The 20429-nt window shown below is 45.3% G+C and overlaps 2 protein-coding genes across 7 annotated transcripts; one reads left to right on the top strand and one right to left on the bottom strand.

Annotated features, from left to right (window-relative positions):
• Positions 1-1544: 1544 nt before the first annotated feature.
• On the bottom strand, positions 1545-20391 carry LOC112898365. Its single transcript, XM_025966693.1, has 5 exons — positions 19954-20391; positions 4159-4195; positions 2311-2428; positions 2095-2174; positions 1545-2006 (listed from the first exon to the last, which is right to left on the bottom strand). The coding sequence occupies exons 1-5, from the start codon at positions 20373-20375 to the stop codon at positions 1545-1547; spliced, it is 1119 nt and encodes a 372-aa protein (XP_025822478.1). The 5' UTR covers positions 20376-20391.
• LOC112896733 (transcription factor TFIIIB component B''-like) lies at positions 4674-17563 on the top strand. Of its 6 annotated transcripts, XR_003229537.1 has the most exons (13): positions 4674-5007; positions 5489-5575; positions 7318-7370; positions 11371-11383; positions 13366-13565; positions 13663-14074; positions 14154-14251; positions 14332-14369; positions 15530-15707; positions 15842-15986; positions 16085-16197; positions 16286-16478; positions 16700-17563. XR_003229537.1 is itself a non-coding variant. In XM_025964847.1 (12 exons), exons 1-12 carry the CDS (start codon positions 4809-4811, stop codon positions 16421-16423), a joined length of 1671 nt encoding a protein of 556 aa, XP_025820632.1. In that variant the 5' UTR covers positions 4675-4808; the 3' UTR covers positions 16424-16645. The 6 variants fall into 6 exon arrangements, 5 of the variants coding, with proteins under 5 accessions (XP_025820632.1, XP_025820631.1, XP_025820633.1 ...); XM_025964847.1 differs by lacking the exon at positions 16700-17563 and having other exon boundaries at positions 4675-5007; positions 15533-15707; positions 16286-16645; XM_025964846.1 differs by lacking the exon at positions 16700-17563 and having other exon boundaries at positions 4675-5007; positions 16286-16645.
• Positions 20392-20429: the final 38 nt, after the last annotated feature.

Genomic DNA, 20429 nt, shown 5'->3' with positions numbered 1-20429 from the left:
GAAAAGTTGAGGCGTCGGTTAAACCGGTGTTAAGGGTTTTTTCTGATTTTGCCTTTTCTGATTTGAGTCTTGAATGAAATCCAAATATTCTTGAGATATAAGTTGAGAACCACTTATTTGAGCTTCTAGAAACCTGAGTGTCCATTGTGTGCATCCATTTTCAAATGACCATGTCCATGCTCAAGTTACTAAGCCTAAAACCCCTCTTAATAGTGCGATCACTACAAAACTATAAAACCTATACTAACCTAAGCGTCCTTCTCAACCTTATGACACTTAGGACTAGAAGGATCCTTAGTCTTGACATATTATTGAGTGAATGTCGAGATCGCCTTTTTGAATAATGAAAAATTAGGGGCCTCTTTTGACATATAACCAAATGAGCGATAATGATCTATAAAGCTGCACAAACTCATTAGTCACAATAATGGTTGTCATTAATCACCGAAACATACCTTGAGGGCCTAGATGCTTACACTCGTCCCATTCCCGAGTTCCTCGACGCCACCAGCACGCCAAGCTCCGATCCAGCGGCCCACAACTAGAAGCATCCGAGCCGTTGGCTTTTCCCGTTGTTAATCCTCGCTCGGAACACTCTAGAACCCCACCCGACCCCTTTTAGGGGCTGTTTGGAATTACGCCTAAGGCGCCACCACCTAACCTTAGCACCTTGCCACACATGTGGCGTGCCTAAGGTGCCTAGCTTAGTTCTGCGTTTGGTTCATTGCCACGCCTAAGGTTAGGCGTACATGGAAAAAGTGTGGCTGCAGTTTGGACTGCTACCACACTTCAAGTTAGGCAGACTGGCAGCTGTTTGGTTCACTGCCTAACTTCATTTATGCCACATAATTTTGTAAGCGATTATTGAGTATACCATTCAAACAAAATACAACAAGCTGATAATACATGTACACAAATCCATATAAACAGCCATACCATGTTAATAATATGTCATAACATCCATATAACATGTTCGAAACAGCCATATAACATGTTCATAATAGACATGTAACATTCATAACAACTGTCATATAAGTGCATAAGAGCCCTCTACAAGTATCATCTCTTAACATCCATTAACTAAAGTTAACAAAAGGGTGAAGCAACAGCTATCATCAAAACTATCCATCTCCATGAACCGTCAAGCAGAGCCTATAAAAGAAGCACTTATTGCTTAACAAAAGAGTGGAGCAGCCTACAAAAAGTGCAAAAGAACTCCCAGTCTTCATTGACCATATCCTCCTAGCTGAAAACTCGATGAGCCTAATACAAGTGAAAATTGAACTTAGCAAAATGTAAACAATTTTCACAATGAATACTGAAATAGAACAAGTATTACCTGAGTACTTAAACAAAATAGCAGGCGACCATACATAGCCAATTCACAGCCCCGAATCAGTAAGAAACTTGAAAATCCATGACTGAAATGTTACCTCGGATGAGCCTGATAAGAAACTACGCATTCCCTTTTGTTCTTTGGATGCTAGAAATGTTCCTACCATCAGCTTTTGGTCAGTAGTTAAAGTCATGTTCTCAAGTTTTTATCATAATATATCATCAGAGCTGCGCATAGGTGGTGGAGGTGGTGGTGGCTTCTTGATTTCATTTTGAAGTTCCACTAAAGTAGACGTGATTGCATCTCCTACCCTAGACATGCGGCTCTTTGGTCTCACATCTCTCTTGGGTGCTTTTCCCTCACTTCTTAGACGCTTGACTCCCGAGCTAGATGAGCTTTGCTTAGCCACTTGGGATGTTATGCTGGGCTGTCCACTTATAGGGGAAGGTAAAGTGTGTGAATCATCACCTAGATTATCTTCAGACGGAGCATAGCTGGACAAGTCATTGCATATGTCATCATTATAATCATTATCTTCATCAGCTTGTGTCTCATTCATACAAGTATTGGCGTCCATGGCAAGAGAACCATCAACACTGCTGTTAAGGAATAGTTCTTGCATTTCATTGAAGAATTTGATGGGTTTGGACAGGAGCCTTCTTGCCCTGACCTGCATATAGTAACATGCTATTTGTTAATAATCAATATTTCAATCACTTAGCAATATATTAACAAAAAAGATTGGAAAAAGAGAATACCTGTAGGTTAGCCTTCTCTGATTCAGATATGATAATCATAGATCTTGAGGTGTCAAATGTGTTACCACTCTTGCTTAAAGCTGTTCTAATAAACTTCCAATTTTTCTTATAATGTCTGAAATGTCTCTCAACTTAAGTAGCAGTTACCCCCATATTGAACTGCCTGTTCAATACTTCTGAACACTTAAAGTGATGCTGTTTTTTTTATCTTGAAACCAGCATGCTGCTCCTTTATGTAGTCAATGAACCAACCAAGCATAAATTTAGTTCGATCCTCATCCCATAAAATGATCCTCTCGCGAGTGGTGCCATCATCTTCATCCTTTTCCTTCCCCTTGCCCATATCTATACTCAAGATCAGTTCATAACAGTGTCTCAAAATTGCCACATGTTATAATGTTACAATCAAATAGGGTGTCAAAACAGCCTCATAATACAGTTAAACAGCAACACAATTCAATTAAATAGGGTCTAAAAACAGCCATATGATACAATTAAACAAGATCTCAAAACAGCAACCCAAATCAATTAAATAGGGTCTCAAAACAGCCACATAATAATATCTCAAAACAATTAAATAAGGTCTCAATAAAGCCATACAATATATTTAAAATAATATCTCAAAACAGCAGCACAATCATCAATTTTGGTCCCACTCATCCCACATTTGGTGAGCTAACTAATCACGTATGGTTGCCCATTGCTGGTTGTCCCTATTAATATTCCCATATGAACGATTGCTTTTTGGAAGAGTTTGAAACTATGTCGCATCATCATAAACATAAATATCAGGTCCATTATCAATTATAAAGTTATGCAAAGTGCAGCATACCAAAACTATTTTGACTTGTGTTTTTAAAGGGAAGAATGGTTGACTTGTAAGTATCTTAAATCTGAGTGTGCCAAATGCCCGCTCAATCGTTGTCCTAGGAGAGGAGTGACGAAGGTTGAACAATTCTTTTGGATTCTCCGGTCGTCCAGTACCCTGAAACTCCTTAAGGTGGTACCGGACACCTCGATATGGAGGTAATATGCCAGGTCTAGCAGCATAACCAGCATCGGCTAAAAAGTAGTAACCTACAATTAGATTGAACTACCATTAGCTATTCATTTTGGAAGCTAAAACACGGTATATTAATGACTTGACTTATACCTTCTGGAATTTTTAAACCTGATGGCCGTGATAATGCATCTTGAAGCACAAATGAATCATGAGCTGATCCTTTCCATCCGGCCAACACATATGTAAACTTAAGGTCAAAATCTACGGCAGCTAAGACATTTTGTGTTGGATAGTGCTTTCTACCCCTAAACCTATCACCGATGCCGGTATATGTGTGCCATCCAATGCTCCTACACATTTCTAACACAAATAAAAAAAGTGCTCCTGTTAGTGATTATTACAAATTAATATAAAAATGAATTCATTGCATTATATATATATATATATTACCTCAAAGTATGGGTAAAATCTTCCTAGGCTGGTGGATATCTTTGTATATGTTTCCGTAGTTCTTATGACAATAATATCACGAGACAATACACATAAAACATCCAAAACAGCATTAAAATATCTACTAACAGTCTCTCCGGAGCGTAAGAACTTAAAGCCAACTGATCTATTTGTCCATCTATGACCAACAAATTTCAAGAATATAGCTACTTGTTTCTCAATTGACACATTAATACTATCCTCTAACAATCCACGAGATCTTAAAAAACCACATAACCGGTGAAAAATAATTTTACGCATGCGCAACTCACTAATACAGTTAGCTTCAGTTCCATTATATAAACGGTTTAACATTCTTTCTTTTTCCAAATCTCTTTCTAATAAAGAACCATATTTGGGCCTCCTCATCAATCTATCTTCTTGTAACTTGTACCACAACATACAAACGCAGATGGCTATGCAAATAAGCAACCTTCTTCTTCGAATGTTATAATCATAATAATAGTTCTCAAGATAATCCTTCGTTGCACCCATCTATTCAGATTTAAGAATTATTTTAGAATGCATACAACACATATGATACAAGTAAAAAATCTAGAAGATAGTTATACCTCAAAGCAGAAGATGACTGCCTTGTTGGAAAAATACCTGAAAAAGGAACAAAAATGTTAGCCAAATGCTTTGGGGGGGGGGGTGGGGGCGCGGGCGGCCGCTCGCTCTATCGGCGGCAGACCTTCTGCGGGGGTGGGGGGGTGCGGGCGGTGCCTGCCGCGGCGGCGGCGTTCCGCGAGGGGGTGGGGTCCGGCGGGCGGCGGCGTTCCGCCGGTGGGGGTCCGGCCGGGGGGGGGAGGGTCGCGGGGCGGGCGGCACCGGCGCCGGCGGCGGGAGGACCAGTAGCTGGGCGGCGCGGACGGGAGGAGGGAGGAGACTGAGCTGTGGCGCGATTTGGGTGTGGCGGCCAAATCGAGCGCCGCACCTGTGGCATTTTTTTGTGTGGCGAGCTAACTGTACCTCGCCTAACATAGTGTGGTGCGCTAATTAGGATCTAAACGTTTGGCTAACGTACGTTTGGCACGCGTAAAGTTAGGCGGCGGCGCTAGGCATGATTCCAAACAGACCTTAAACCCCAGCTCTCCCCTGGCGCATCCCCATCATTTCCTCCCTCGTGCGCTCCCTCTCGAACCTTCCAAAACGCCCGAACCCTAGCGAGCTCGGAACCCTAGCAGCGCGCGGATCTCGGCTCGGCGCCCCCACCCGCGCCATGGACGAGGACTTCGAGATGCCCCCGGCCGGCGCCGACGAGATGATGGGCGACGACGAGATGGGCGACTTCGGCGGCGACGAGGGCCCGGTCATGAAGGTGGGCGAGGAGAAGGAGCTCGGGAAGCAGGGGCTCAAGAAGAAGCTGCTCAAGGAGGGCGAGGGCTGGGAGACGCCCGAGGTCGGCGACGAGGTCGAAGGTATCCGCGCTCACCGCAGCTCAGCTCCTCGCTCTCCAGTCAGTGAGGTGTGCTTTGACTTCTGTTCGTGTGGTCGGTTCATGACCTGATTGGGGGGATTGTCTAATTGGCTTGGCAATTGGGGCGCGGAATTAGTGGTGGACTGGGGTTTAGTCCGTCTAGCATGATTTTTATGCCGACATCTGTTAAGCTGGAATCGTTTGCCAGGACTTTAGGCTACTCCATGCTTCCAGTGTGCATAAGGCTATACGCGAAGCAGGGCTTTGTTGTAGCATTTTCTATTTGGGATATTCCTCTGAACGTAAGTAGTGCTCTGAGCCATAGATTTCTATGCTTCATATGTGACTGTGCAAAATAGGGTGTTTGAGGCAATGCATTGTTAATTGCTGATGTTGGGTGATCTATGGATTGTTTTCTCATCTTGTTCTTGGAGAAATATAATGGGTATGCTTGTGCTGATGTGCTTTTGTTGATGTTACAGTGCATTACACGGGTACACTCCTTGATGGAACAAAGTTTGATTCAAGCCGTGATCGTGGAGATCCCTTCAAGTTCAAGCTGGGACAAGGTACATTTCTTTGTGCTTAAGATTTCTGTGTCTCATGTTTTAAATTTGGATATGGATTGTGTAATTATCATTAACAGTGTAATTGTGGGAGCAGTTTTACATACTGATGGTTTGTCAATTAGAGAAATATGTCTGATCACATCAATAATATGTAGTTTTTTCCCCTTAGTAGTTTTGTTCCTGAATTTTGTACCCACAATACCATGTATTGCCAAGAATTAGGAAATGAATCTTAGTGTGGCAATGATATTAGTGTTTATGCTTGCAGAGTACCTGATTACTGACTTTCCTCACTTCAGCAGATCATCTTCTTTCTCTGTGTGTTTTTGCTTATCACATTCTTTTTAGAAAAAGGATGAAGTTCCGACCTTTTGCTTTTCACATAGATGCAAGTAGCACTTGCATTGATGGTTTGAAAAAACATGCAAATGATCAAGTAAACATGCCAAGTCGGGACTTCGGAAATAGATGCTCAATGGCTATTTCCAGCAGCGTGCCGGCCACCTCCTGCCATCGGCCACCCATTTGTCACGTCAGATTACGCCCCTCCTGCCGCCCCAGACCCTAGCCATGCTGGATCTGGCCTGTTGCCAGGGCTATCCAGGTCAGGTCGCCGCTGCCCACCGTCAAGCTTAGGCTGCCGCACCTCCCTTCTCTCAGCTGCTTGGACATGCATCGACGCCTTGTCCATGGAGTATCGGTGATTAAAGATGTTTATTCTTACAGTTTAATATGCCGATGCGTATCAGCAATGTATCAACGGCGTATCAGTGTTGGACACCGACACGCCAGTGTGCTGCCGTGTCCGTGCTACATAGGCTGCACCTATGTGTGACTTCTGCCGCAGGCAATGACAATCCACACTTTTGCAATGGGCATGACCTAGGAAGGCCCCGTTTGGTTGAGCGTCGGCAGCGAGCGTTCGCGTTTCGAACGCGCCAGCTGAACCAAATGCATTTGCTCCCATTTTCTTTTCCTCCCATTTTCTTTTCAATTTGCTGTATATTTGCTACTGCAACAATTTGCTGTGTCATGATTATGTCTGTTGCCGTATCATCGTGTCGCCATTTTTGGGAAAACAGCGAATCCCCGCGCGTGTCGGAATTGGTGTAACGTAGGGTGCAGCAACAGACCAGGCATATGCGCTACCTAATCCCATAAAGTTGTCGCTTGTAGTACCTCCAGCAATGAGGATGCCGCGACATTGGTGCCAGGCCCTCATCACACGTTTGTGGCATCTGAGTTTTATGAAATGCCAGATTAAAGAGCTAACAGTAGAGGTTGGCGGCTATTTCAATAAGTTTTTTTTATTTCTTTGGAGAATAAGCACTTGATAGATCATGTCATCCCACCTGGGCAAAACACCCTACATAACACTCAGAACCTAGCAAAACCACATCAATGACAATTTTAGGGTTTATGTGGTCCAGAGTTGCAAGTGTTAGGGGGTATGATATCTGATTTTATAGTTAGGGGCTAATACTTCTGAAAAAACTATTTTAAAATAAATAAAGTGCTAGACCTCAGAATCACTGTTGGAGCAAACACAACTTACATCTTGAAAACAACACAAATACAAAATTATGTATCTAAGACAGAAATAGTGATTGTTGACCTAACTATCTATGCATTGGAGTTCATATTCAGTATTAAGGCAACAGTAAGGACAAGTCCATAGTAAATGTAACTTCAATCTCATTTATACTTAATAAGTTTTTCAACCTTGTAATGTAACTCTCAAGTGCAGAGAACAAAGATGTCAGACGCAGTAAAGATTAAAGAAGAAGTCCCACCAGGAAAAACAAGTGTACCTGAGACTTTTCCAACCATCGATTCAGCACCATCCATAGGAGTATCAACTAGTTCATTGTAGTAGTCTAAATCATCAGTAGCATCCACATTCTAAAATGTCAATAACGGTTGGATAAGGAAATATTTTTGCTACCAATTATCATATGAAATATCAATACATTAATTAAAAGGAGCTTCGTCTGCACCTTTGGCTAGAACTTTGCAACTCTTTCCTCTTTAGCTTGTGCACCAAACATTTCCTCAAATTCATCTACATCATCAATAGTCTTGCCACATGAACTGGCATGTGACACTTGGATGTGTGAAACCACCAAGCTTTCTTGATGTGTAGCTAATTTAGACAAATCAGCATTTTGCTTGTCACCTTGAGAAATCCTATCTGCAGCAGCACCACCACCCGGAGGTCCCAATGGAACTGTCAGCACATCATCCGATGGTGTCTCAAGAATACCTTGAGAATCAGCTTTATCATCAGGTGTCAAGGATGCTCCTTCTTGGCTGGTGAGTTCTTTAGAAGAACTGACTTGATTTAAGGCTCCTTGTTTCCCAATTCCATTTTCCACAGTAGGATTAGACGCTGCAGATCTGGATGACAAAGCAGATTTTCGGGGTTTGGCCCGTTGCTTGGGACGGAACTTTGCAAATGATATAGCCCAATGATATAGCCCAATGGAAAGATAGTTGATGGCACTTACATTTACACGGGTCGGAAGCAGTAGAGCAGGCAAACACAGTGCATCATCACGTGAGAGTAATGGCAGAGCTCTAGACGGAGGACAACCGGCAGCGACAAATAACTAACTAAACCGCAGCAAAAGCACGCGGCGACAACAATGGGTATAATGCTACTATGTCAAAACAGACAAAATTTCCAAGAAAGTTGGGGGCAATGCCCAATCAGTTTACCTTGTACCCTCAGCAAAAGCCATATAATAGCATTATTCTCTAAGATTTCCATACCCAACTCACAATTTTCCCAGGATGCCTACATCAGCAATACTACTGTCTAGACTAAGCTTAAACGTGGTTGCTTTTGCACATTACAAATGCTATATCTAAGATTGCCAAACCGTTTCAGCGTCCATCACCTTCTGCAGGGGTAAAGAAAAGGTCCCCCCTGCTTGGGTTTAAGTTGAATCCCCAATTCCACTGAGATCGATCAATAGTACAGCGCCCTGAATAATTATCTAATAAAACAATGGGCGGATGGATTGCAACACCAGGGCACCATGTAGAAATGAAATTCGCAACTAGCTCAATAGAGACAAAGGAATATTCGAATTTGACAGAAAAAAAAGCTGTGGCAACGGGAGTTCATCCAAGCAAAGCTGGGAATACTTACCGACGAGAGAAGAAACCAATCACGTGCGGAGGGGTATTCAACCCACTCTACCACACCGAGAGCAGAAGGGCGATGGGGCGGCGGTGGCAAGGGGACGCCGGGCCGGAGGCGAGGGCACGAGGCGGCGGGATTCTGCCTTGGGTTTACTCCATATAGGAGTCCAGCCGTCTGTCGCCGCAACCGTTGCTTCGGGAGGTGCCTGTCTCTTCTTGGCATAGAAGCGGCGGCGGCTCTGTTTGGAGACGCAGGTGGAAAGGGAAGGGATGTGTGCGGCGGGCTCATGGGCTGTCATGGGCTGGAGGCCCACAATGCTGACAGCTGGAGGCCGACAATGCTCATGAGCCGCGCCCAGCCCATGACAGCCCATGAGCCCGCCGCCCACATCCCTTCCCTTTCCACCTGCGTCTCCAAATAGAGCCGCGGTACCAAGTAGCAGCATTGTGGGCCTCCAGCCCATGACAGCCCATGAGCCCGCCGCCCACATCCCTTCCCTTTCCACCTGCGTCTCCAAACAGAGCCGCCGCCGCTTCTATGCCAAAAAGAGACAGGCACCTCCCGAAGCAAGGGTTTACCAAGTAGCAGCATTGTGGGCCTCCAGCCCATGAGCCCGCCGCACACATCCCTTCCCTTTCCACCTGCGTCTCCAAACAGAGCCGCCGCCGCTTCTATGCCAAGAAGAGACAGGCACCTCCCGAAGCAAGGGTTTACCAAGTAGCAGCATTGTGGGCCTCCAGCCCATGAGCCCGCCGCCCACATCCCTTCCCTTTCCACCTGCATCTCCAAACAGAGCCTCCGCCGCTTCTATGCCAAGAAGAGACAGGCACCTCCCGAAGCAACGGTTGCGGCAACAGACGACTGGACTCCTATATAGAGTAAACCCAAGGCAGAATCCCGCCGCGGCGCCGCCTCGTGCCCTCGCCTCCGGCCCGGCGTCCCCTTGCCACCGTCGCCCCATCGCCCTTCTGCTCTCGGTGTGGTAGAGTGGGTTGAATACCCCTCCGCACGCGATTGGTTTCTTCTCTCATCGGTAAGTATTCCCAGGTTTGCTTGGATGAACTCCCGTTGCCACAGCTTTTTTTTTTCTGTCAAATTCGAATATTCCTTTGTCTCTATTGACCTAGTTGCGAATTTCATTTCTACATGGTGCTCTGGTGTTGCAATCCATCCGCCCATTGTTTTATTAGATAATTATTCAGGGCGCTGTACTATTGATCGATCTCAGTGGAATTGGGGATTCAACTTAAACCCAAGCAGGGGGGACCTTTTCTTTACCCGTGCAGAAGGTGATGGACGCTGAAACGGTTCGGCAATCTTAGATATAGCATTTGTAATGTGCAAAAGCAACCACGTTTAAGCTTAGTCTAGACAGTAGTATTGCTGATGTAGGCATCCTGGGAAAATTGTGAGTTGGGTATGGAAATCTTAGAGAATAATGCTATTATATGGCTTTTGCTGAGGGTACAACATAAACCGATTGGGCATTGCCCCCAACTTTCTTGGAATTTTTGTCTGTTTTGACATAGTAATGTTATACCCATTGTTGGCGCCGCGTGCTTTTGCTGCGGTTTAGTTAGTTATTTGTCGCTGCCGGTTGTCCTCCGTCTAGAGCTCTGCCATTACTCTCACGTGATGATGCACTGTGTTTGCCTGCTCTACTGCTTCCGACCCGTGTAAATATAAGTGCCATCAACTATCTTTGCATTGGGCTATATCATTTGCAAGTTTTGTATTTAATTCAAATTTAACTAAATTCCCGATGTTCTTGTGAAATATCCGAATCCTAACTCTACACTCCACAGGCCCCAAGGGGTTTTATTTCCTTTTTTTCTTGTCTGTTTCTATGTTTGCCACCTTTGCTTTCCTAAATTTGTAATGTTCCTTCCAGTGACATTTACATTTCAAGATAGCTGTAGAACACAACGGTTGCACAGATGATTGATGACGAGGCCAACTTCGACAACATCTTTGATGCCTCATAAGACGTCCAGACCGCTGCAAAGTTCCGTCCCAAGCAACGGGCCAAACCCCGAAAATCTGCTTTGTCATCCAGATCTGCAGCGTCTAATCCTACTTTGGAAAATGGAATTGGGAAACAAGGAGCCTTAAATCAAGTCAGTTCTTCTAAAGAACTCACCAGCCAAGAAAGAGCATCCTTGACATGCCCTGGTAGTGAGACACCTGATGATAAAGCTGATTCTCAAGGTATTCTTGAGACACCATCGGATGATGTGCTGACAGTTCCATTGGGACCTCCGGGTGGTGGTGCTGCTGCAGATAGGATTTCTCAAGGTGACAAGCAAAATGCTGATTTGTCTAAATTAGCTACACATCAAGAAAGCTTGGTGGTTTCACACATCCAAGTGTCACATGCCAGTTCATGTGGCAAGACTATTGATGATGTAGATGAATTTGAGGAAATGTTTGGTGCACAAGCTAAAGAGGAAAGAGTTGCAAAGTTCTAGCCAAAGGTGCAGACGAAGCTCCTTTTAATTAATGTATTGATATTTCATATGATAATTGGTAGCAAAAATATTTCCTTATCCAACTGTTATTGACATTTTAGAATGTGGATGCTACTGATGATTTAGACTACTACAATGAACTAGTTGATACTCCTATGGATGGTGCTGAATCGATGGTTGGAAAAGTCTCAGGTACACTTGTTTTTCCTGGTGGGACTTCTTCTTTAATCTTTACTGCGTCTAACATCTTTGTTCTCTGCACTTGAGAGTTACATTACAAGGTTGAAAAACTTATTAAGTATAAATGAGATTGAAGTTACATTTACTATGGACTTGTCCTTACTGTTGCCTTAATACTGAATATGAACTCCAATGCATAGATAGTCAGGTCAACAGTCACTATTGCTGTCTTAAATACATAATTTTGTATTTGTGTTGTTTTCAAGATGTAAGTTGTGTTTGCTCCAACAGTGATTCTGAGGTCTAGCACTTTATTTATTTTAAAATAGTTTTTTCAGAAGTATTAGCCCCTAACTATAAAATCAGATATCATACCCCCTAACACTTGCAACTCTGGACCACATAAACCCTAAAATTGTCATTGATGTGGTTTTGCTAGGTTCTGAGTGTTATGTAGGGTGTTTTGCCCAGGTGGGATGACATGATCTATCAAGTGCTTATTCTCCAAAGAAATAAAAAAAACTTATTGAAATAGCCGCCAACCTCTACTGTTAGCTCTTTAATCTGGCATTTCATAAAACTCAGATGCCACAAACGTGTGATGAGGGCCTGGCACCAATGTCGCGGCATCCTCATTGCTGGAGGTACTACAAGCGACAACTTTATGGGATTAGGTAGCGCATATGCCTGGTCTGTTGCTGCACCCTACGTTCCGACACGCGCGGGGATTCGCTGTTTTCTCAAAAATGGCGACACGGTGATACGGCAACAGACATAATCATGACATAGCAAATTGTTGCAGTAGCAAATATACAGCAAATTGAAAAGAAAATGGGAGGAAAAGAAAAGGTGAGAAGGGAATGGAATGGCCCAGCCCAATCCCTCCCTCTCCTTACTGCAGCCCACTACTCCAGCACACAAACAAACTGATCTTCTGCTCCCCACCGCCGATTTCTCATCTTCTCCACTCCACCCTTTCCATGGCCGCCAGATGCCAGCCACCTAACGGACGGGGCTCAGCTCGGTCATCTCCTCCACCTCTGACGTGTGTAGGCTATCTCCAGCAGCGTGCCGGCCACCTCCTGCCGTCGGCCGCCCATTTGTCACGTCAGACTACGCCCCTCCTGCCGCCCCAGACCCCAGCCATGCTGGATCTGGCCTGCTGCCAGGGCTATCCAGGTCAGGTCGCCGCTGCCCACCGTCAAGCTCAGGCTGCCACACCTCCCTTCTCTCAGCCGCTTGGACATGCATCGACGCCTTGTCCATGGAGTATCGGTGATTAAAGATGTTTATTTTTACAGTTTAATATGCCGATGCGTATCAGCAATGTATCAACGGCGTATCAGTGTCGGACACCAACACGCCAGTGTGCTGCCGTGTCCGTGCTACATAGGCTGCTCCTATGTGTGACTTCTGCCGCAGGCATTGACAATCCACACTTTTGCAATGGGCATGACCTAGGAAAGCTGCAAGTTTGTGCATGTCTCAGGACATGACAAAAAAATTCCTAATGCATCAAGACCTAGTTCTAGTAGGACAGTTGATTATTAAGCAAGCTACATGGCTTGTCATTGGCAACACTAGTAGGCAACAGCCTTGGCAACACTGGTTTTAGGTTTAATCTGATGTAAATATTGTAAAGTTACATACATATTGTCTTCAGAAAAGGATCGAGCTGGTGGGTCAATGGGTTCTCCCTATCCCATTTATGTATGTCGGGAAGATTTAAAAAAGATTGAACTACCAGTTAATTTTCTTCTTTCTTTTCTGTATGCTTAATCTAAGGAAGCATGAAACAAAGTATCATATTTATTTAGTATCAATTGAAGCTTTTTTAATGACTTTTCGAATTTGACCGATTTTAACCTTTTTATCTGCATAAGATCCATTCGTAGCAGGCTGTTCATAATGAATTGTTAACTGTGTGTAACGATTTATCTTTGTTTGAGTCTTTGTACTTGTTCTCATAAAGAGCAAACACATTTATTTTATAGCTGAAGCCACTTGTAAGTCTCAACCAAATGTTGGAAGAGAAAAGGGCAAAGGAAAATCTGTATCTTTTGGTCTGTCAGATGCTTCTGGGGTTGTTACTTCTACAGTTACCAATTCTGAGATGGGTAACTTCAGCAATTCCTGTAATGACAAATTAACTGATGAAAACTTACGGAACTTGTCTCAGCAGACGGTTGAAAAGGTCAGTGTATTTGATTCTGCTTAGAAGATGTGACTAGTGCAAGGTTTCTCCTTTCTCTTGTTTTTTTAAACATTTCATCCAAAATTCTAATGATCAGGAACATAATGATAATGAGAGCTGGCACCATGAGGGGGAACCATTAGATCATGCTGTTGAAGAACTACCAAAATCGGGTATTGGAGAAAACAGATCATCTATGAAACTACGGAGCAGGAAAAAGTCACAGAAAGTTGGGACACCTAAGCATACAGATGACTATTTTGATGAAGACTCTGTTGAACCTTCATTAGTTGAAGAAGATAATGATAGTGGTGATGATTACACTGCCGGTACTAATCGGAAGGTTAGGAAAAAATCAAGGGATGATGTGGAAGAGCCACAGCAGCAAAATGTCCAAAAAGATAAAAGCCAGGTATCTTCACGGGGTCGCAAGAGAACCTTGAAAGATGCATCGGCAGAAAAACCTGAGAAGAAGCTTACCCATAGAATTCGTCAGAGGAGAGCGAAAGGTTGGTGGCTAAAATTTTGAAGCATTAGTCTAGATAATGTGAGTTTTCATTCTTATATCTTGGGCCTTTATTGTTTAAGAGGTTAAGACTTTACTGGAAAAACCTCATGAGATAAATCCCATGAAGCTAAGTGCAGCACACCTGAGGTTGTTACAAGAGGCCAGAGAGCGTGTTAATGTGAGTTTTGTGGCAAGTTTAGTAGTTATATTTTTAAACATTTTTATGGTAATTCTAATGATTTTGTTTGGCTTCTTCAGGCAAAAGAGAATCCATCTGGGCCATCCTCTAATACAAGGTATACTAATTTTTCCCCATTTCTTTGAATGCTATGCATGATGTCATATAAGTTGTGTTGAGAGTGTTGAGCTCTCATCATTCTGGGTGCCTGGACCCTTTGGAAATATCGTAATAAATGTGTCTTCGATTGTGCTTCCCCTTGCATCCCAGAATCCAGACAAATATCAAACTGAGGCTCACCTCTGGTGCTTGGCTGGTGCTAGAGGCCTTAGGAGTCTCGGTCTAGGATAGTTTGATGGCCAAAGTTGTTGATCAGGTCAAGTTGTATCAATTCTGTAAGTGGTGGTTGTGTTTGACATTCACTGCTACCTGCTTAATCCTAGTCTATTGAGGTGATGTGGTTGCTTTTGTAAGGGTCCGGATGTTCTCTCCTCTTCAATACAAAGATACGCATATCTCCTGCATTTTCGAGGGAAAAGAAGATATACCATATAAGTAGATCTTGGGCATATAAACAAGCACAATGGACCCGTGTACCAGTCCCTACTTCTCATCCAGATATGTCACCTTGCAAAATGACCCTGCAACAGCACAGCACATCATAAATCTTAGCCTGTTAGTATTACTACATATTGATTTCCAAACTTTGTTAGGCTATTTATTTTTTTCATGGAGACATTTTTTTTTATTCCAGATAGGTTATTGTTTGCATTGATGGCATTGATGTTGGTTCCAGAATCATCTTTATTCTTCACTATTTTTTGGACCTCATTAAAGCTTATATCGCACTCCTATTAGTGCTATGTGTTCCATTCCTGATAGTATATTTCATACATCTGTTGACTAGCCCCAACCCTTCCACTATGTATCAGCTCCTCCCCTTTTGACTGTAGCAACTTTAAAAGTTCCCATCTGGTCTTGTACCTCCTTGCGATAAAGTCTCTCAATATGTTCATGCCCCCTCTGCTTGGGCTATGGCTTTCCAAAAGCATTGGCTGATTGGCTACCCAGAAATTCATCTTAAAGTTAAGCCAGCCTGTTTGCCAATTTCACTCTTTGTTTAGATGGCCGATTGGTTTGGCTGAATTTAAGTTGAAGACTAAAATATCTTAGGCATCCTTGATCAAGATTTGTAATTAAAAGGGTCAAACTGGGTACTTTAGTTTTGAACTTCTTGATTTGTGTTCCTCTGTTAATAATTTGTTATCTTATGCACAGCAGCTTTCAATTTCATGATATGGATGATTTGGACTATGGAGATGAGGAAGCAAGGAACTTCGACAATGACAGAACACAGAACCATGTACAAGATACAAAAAAATTGAACTACCATTCCTACATGAACAAACAAACTCGGGGCAAATGGTCAAAATCTGATACTGATGTGTTTTATCAGGTATTTATTTTAGAAATCAAGCCCTTGGACTGCTATTTTCGCTGCATACAATCTCAGATCTTCTAAAATGTTATTTGCTTACCTATTCTGTTGATTCCAGTTTAACATGTGCTTTTGTTTTAATTCTGGACCAGGGGCTTCAACAATTTGGTAGCGATTTTGCAATGATACAGCAATTACTCCCTGATAAGACCCGTCAGCAGGTGCGGGCAAAATTTAAAACCGAGGAGAAAAAAAATCCGTTGCTAGTCCATGATGCTATAATTCATCGCTCAGGAGGTATATTGCTTAACTCGGGTCAACCCATGTTTTTTTCCTGACCTTTGATTTAGCTTAAATTAGTGCTTGTATTTTACTGATTTGATTTATGTGTGCAGATAATTTGTATTTCAAAAAGGTAATTAAGAATCTCAACATTGAAGATGTCGCACAGCAAGAGATTAACAATACTCATAAACAAGATGGCGCATCAAGTGAACCTGGAAAAGAGGTTTTTCTTTAAGCACACATACACTATGTTTATATTGAATTTATTTAAGTAGTATTTAATTAGATTAGTATCTTATTTTCACTGTTAGGATGCACTGGATGATTGCATCCATGAGGAAGATGATTCGAATTGGTTGGATGAAGAGCCCGGCGTACAAAAGCCTGAAGAGCACGCTTCTGGAAATGATGACGATGGTGATCTTGGTGATGTTTTTGATTGGTACTAGCACGATAATCACGACAGAAATTAGGATCATGATCTAATTCTGCTTACTTTGTGAGGTATGGACATGCGTTGTGGTCACTTTTTATCAAAGTAATGCAATTGTACTGATGCAAATAGTAGTGTTGCCAGGTTCAACAATACAAACCATTTAATTTTAGCTTTTAGGATGGCTGTTTATCTGTTGCTCCTTAATTCTATTTTCATTTCTCTTTACTTAATTCTATTTTCAGTTCTCTTTACTCGCAAAAAACATTTCCACCTTTTGGTGTTTGTGCAGAAGAATGATTTGTCCATGCATGTCTGAGCACCTTCCCCCCTTGGGCAAATCTATTTATCATGCGCGCGAGTAGGCTTGCGCAAGTCGCAGAAGGACGCCGTTGTTTGGCTTCCTTGTTGACCCGGCGGCGGCCGGAGTTAGGGCCCTTTGGGGTGGTGGGGGTTGCTGGGGTCCGGTGGCCACTGGCAACCTCAGAAGAGGGGGGTGGGGGTGGTAGGGAAGACCGGTGGTGGCAGGTTGCGGGGCGGCGGCGGACGGCGGCGGGGATGCCGCTGGCCGAGGGCGGCGGTTTGACAACTAGTGGGCTAGGGACTGAGCGGGGGCGTAGCGTTCACTCGGGTGGGGATGGCATCGGGCAGTGGATGCGGCCGCAGGAGCCGCCAAAGATGGGGAAGATGGCTGGGGCGGGGGCGAGCGGCGGGGGATCCTTCGGCGATGGCTCAGCTCGCACTCACGTGCGTGGGGAATAGACGCCCCCCTTCCCCCTTTGTTTCTCCAATAGCATCCTCTGTTGCTGTGTTTTCAATAAATGACCAATGCCGCTAGATGTGCTTGTAGAATTGGTACCATGATGTTTATTATCAGTTGATATTTGATTGATAATTGCTAGGAACATTGATTGATACTTGGTGGCCTAACAAGTAAACGGATGCATAACTATGGTCTGCAATTATTAAAACTGTTAAAAAGAAAGAAAATACGCTCAGTCCACATTTGAAGGCTGTGCTGCAGTCCTTAGGCTCCGTTGGGTTCAGTGTTTTGGGGCTGCTTTTGCGTTGAAAACGCATAAGCTGAACCAAAGGGGTCCAACACCGCAGCACCTTTTCTCAACGCGGCTGCGTTTGCGCGTACAAATGGAATTCTCAACGCGGCTGCATTTGCGCGTACAAATGGAAAAGCAGCTCGCCCCCTGCTTTTGCTGCTTGCTCGCCCCCTGCTTTTGCTGCGTTGAGCCGAAATTTACCCGCCTGCCACTCCCTAGTTGCGTACCGCTTCGGTTCTTTTTTCTCCTTCCCGTGGCTTTCTTCCCCAAACCGAGCGAGACACCGACGGCGCAGCTAGGTTGAGCGCCTGCTCCCTTCCCCTTGCTGGCGCTGCTCCCTTCCCATCGCTGTGGCCTCCCTGAGCTCTCTCTCTCCGTTGCAGCTCCCTAGCTTCCTGTCGCCTTCCCCTTGTTGGCACTGCTCCCTTCCCATCGCTGTGGCCTCCCTGAGCTCTCTCCGTCGTAGCTCCCTAGCTTCCCGTCGCCGTAGCCTGCTCCCTTCCTCTCACCGGCGCACGCCCCTCCCGTCGCCGTGCTCGACCCTCCCCTTGCCGGCCGCAGGAGCTAGTCCGTCCCCTCGTCGTCCGCGGGATCTCGCCCTCGCCTGCTCCCTTCCCGTCGTTGTGGCCTGCGTGGGTCGCGGAGCACACCAGAGAACTTGCGCTAGAGCAAGCAGGGGTAGAGCGCGTGTGCTGGAGCACCATGGAGCTCGATGTGGAGAGGGGTGTGGTGCTTCTGTTGAGGCAGGAAGAAAGATAGCATGTAGGAGATAGGAAGATGCTTTTTTTTATCCATGTGTGATAATTTTCCATTCCATTACGTGACTTGTAATTGCGATTATATTGTATATAAACGACAAATCTGGGTCCAAGAGGCGTTACAGACATTCTATGGATTTTCAATTTTTTCACAGCAGGTTGAACCAAGCGGCGTTCAGCTTTTTTACAGCTACCAGCTCACAGCAACTTTTTCACAGCTCACAGCAGCTTTTTTACAACTCACAGCTAAATCAAACACACCCTTAAACTGAGAACCAAGCAATGAGAAGGATCTGATGAGCCCAAAAGTTGCTGGCAGATGCTTTGGAAAACAAAAGATTCTCATGTATCCTATACTTAATCCGTAAACATACGAGTTTGCAACTATAAAAGCACAGCGTTATAGACATAAAATACAGCTTAAAGGATAGCAGTCTGCATAGGTAACCAGAAGTGAGTTGGTTTTTTAAGGCACAAAAATGCTAGGATGATGTCTAATAAAAGAACAGAACGAGGAACTTTCTCAACCCTCCAATTGAAGCTAAGACCCTAGTGCTACCACAAATCGCAGTTCGACAAAACTAGGCGCAGAGCCGAAGACAAACTACAACTGTGTGGCCTGATACAAAGGCCGCAGCAGAACCTCTTTCTAATCGCGATCGATCAATTGAGAACGGCGTGTGATCCACCTCGGATACTTTTCGGCACAAAATTCCAAGTTCTAGCAAAGGGAGCTCACAAAATTCCCGACGATTCATGACGAAGTGGGCGGCGGCATGACGGCCGCCGTTTGGGCGTCAGATTGGAGGTTTGGTGGGGAGGATGTCATCTGACGTCGTGATACGGGTCGCCGCCCCTTTAGGCACCGGTGGAGGCCCGCCAGGCCGCCACAGCTCCCCCTTGGTTAGCTAGGTGATGAACAACACAACACTGCCATGGCGTTCAGCCGTTGTCGAGGTGATGTATGCCCAGCTGAAAGTCTGAACGAAGGGCAAAGCCTCTGGATGGATGTTGGGAGTAATGTAGACCGCGACGAATAACAGAATCGATCCTTGCAGGCACTCAAAATTCTTCCCAGAATCGGTGGCCTGCACTGACTGGCGTATGAAATTGAGTTCGAATTGCTGTTATGTTGGCAGCAACAGCGTATCAACTTGTGCGTCTGCTGAGGTCTGGGTGAACTCGTGAGGAAGACGGAACCCCATCTCCCCCCCAATCTCAAATCTTCTTCGAATTTGGGGACTGCGAGTGTGGGGGCCGGATGCTGGCGATGAGTCGGGGCTCGGAGAACGGTGAAGCCGATGAGGGAGAGGGGGACAGTGCACGGAGTGGCCGTGGAGGAGGGGAGGACGTCTCCGGCCGGCGGAAGCCATTGCCGCCGCTGCGAAGGTTTTTTTCACTTAACCCCCTAAATCGGATCGCATTTAATAATCGCGATTCAAATATTTACAAAATACCCCCCTGAAATATTACATTTAACCCCCTAAACCGGATCGCGATTCATAATCGCGATCCAAATATTTACAAATAGCCCCCTCTTTGCGATCCGAATTTTTGCATATACGCCCCTCGTCGGTCCCGAGGCGAGATTCCGGCCGGCCAACGGGGCCGTAGGCGGACGGCCGGGCTCTGCGACGGTGACATGCTTTGCTCCTTCCCAAACGAAGCTAGCAACGAAGCGACCCCACCCAGTGTCAGCAAACCAACGGGAAGCGGTGGTGTCGCTTGCTTACTTGAACAGGACGATCCCACCGGAGAAGATGACCCGGAGCCCGGAGCCCCACGCGGTGGCGAAGGTGAAGAGGTGGAACAGCCTAGCCGCCGCCGCCGCCGCCGAGGTAGGCCTTCTCCAGTGTGCGGTTGGCGTCACGCTGGCGCGAGCGCGACGGCGGCCAGCTTTGCCGCCAAGCGGCACGGCAAGATCGCACCGCGGTGGTGCGTGGTCGTGGCCTCGAACGCGAACAGGTGCGGCGCGCCTTGTCCGGTCGGGCGGATGGCGCGCAGGACCCGCTCGGCGCCGGCGACGGTATCCTGGATTCCTGGTAGAGGTGCGAGGCCCCGAGGGCCAACGCGTCCCGGGGCTCCACTCCGAAATGCTCTTGAACGGCTGATTCGCGGCGACGATAGGGTTGAGACGAGTGCTCTCCGGTGGCATCGTCGGCGGGAGGGCTGCTTCTTCATCGGCGATCGCGGCCCGCGGACGCGGCGA

Source organism: Panicum hallii, chromosome 6 (genome assembly GCF_002211085.1).
Source record: "Panicum hallii strain FIL2 chromosome 6, PHallii_v3.1, whole genome shotgun sequence".
Classification (NCBI taxonomy): domain Eukaryota; kingdom Viridiplantae; phylum Streptophyta; class Magnoliopsida; order Poales; family Poaceae; genus Panicum; species Panicum hallii.
The sequence above is the reverse complement of the archived record's forward strand: the minus strand, read 5'-3'. Positions and strand labels throughout refer to the sequence as shown.

Bases quoted from the DNA above. Each gene is read 5' to 3' on its own strand.
- LOC112896733 (XM_025964846.1), top strand. From the start codon at position 4,809: ATGGACGAGGACTTCGAGATGCCCCCGGCCGGCGCCGACGAGATGATG. The intron at 15,708-15,841 runs GTATTTATTTTA...ATTCTGGACCAG, and splicing joins ATACTGATGTGTTTTATCAG to GGGCTTCAACAATTTGGTAG. The intron at 16,198-16,285 runs GTTTTTCTTTAA...TTTCACTGTTAG, and splicing joins CAAGTGAACCTGGAAAAGAG to GATGCACTGGATGATTGCAT.
- LOC112898365 (XM_025966693.1), bottom strand. From the start codon at position 20,375: ATGCCACCGGAGAGCACTCGTCTCAACCCTATCGTCGCCGCGAATCAG. The intron at 4,196-19,953 runs GTAAGCAAGCGA...TTCCTTTTTCAG, and splicing joins GGTGGGATCGTCCTGTTCAA to GTATTTTTCCAACAAGGCAG. The intron at 2,007-2,094 runs GTATTCTCTTTT...TACTATATGCAG, and splicing joins CAGAGAAGGCTAACCTACAG to GTCAGGGCAAGAAGGCTCCT.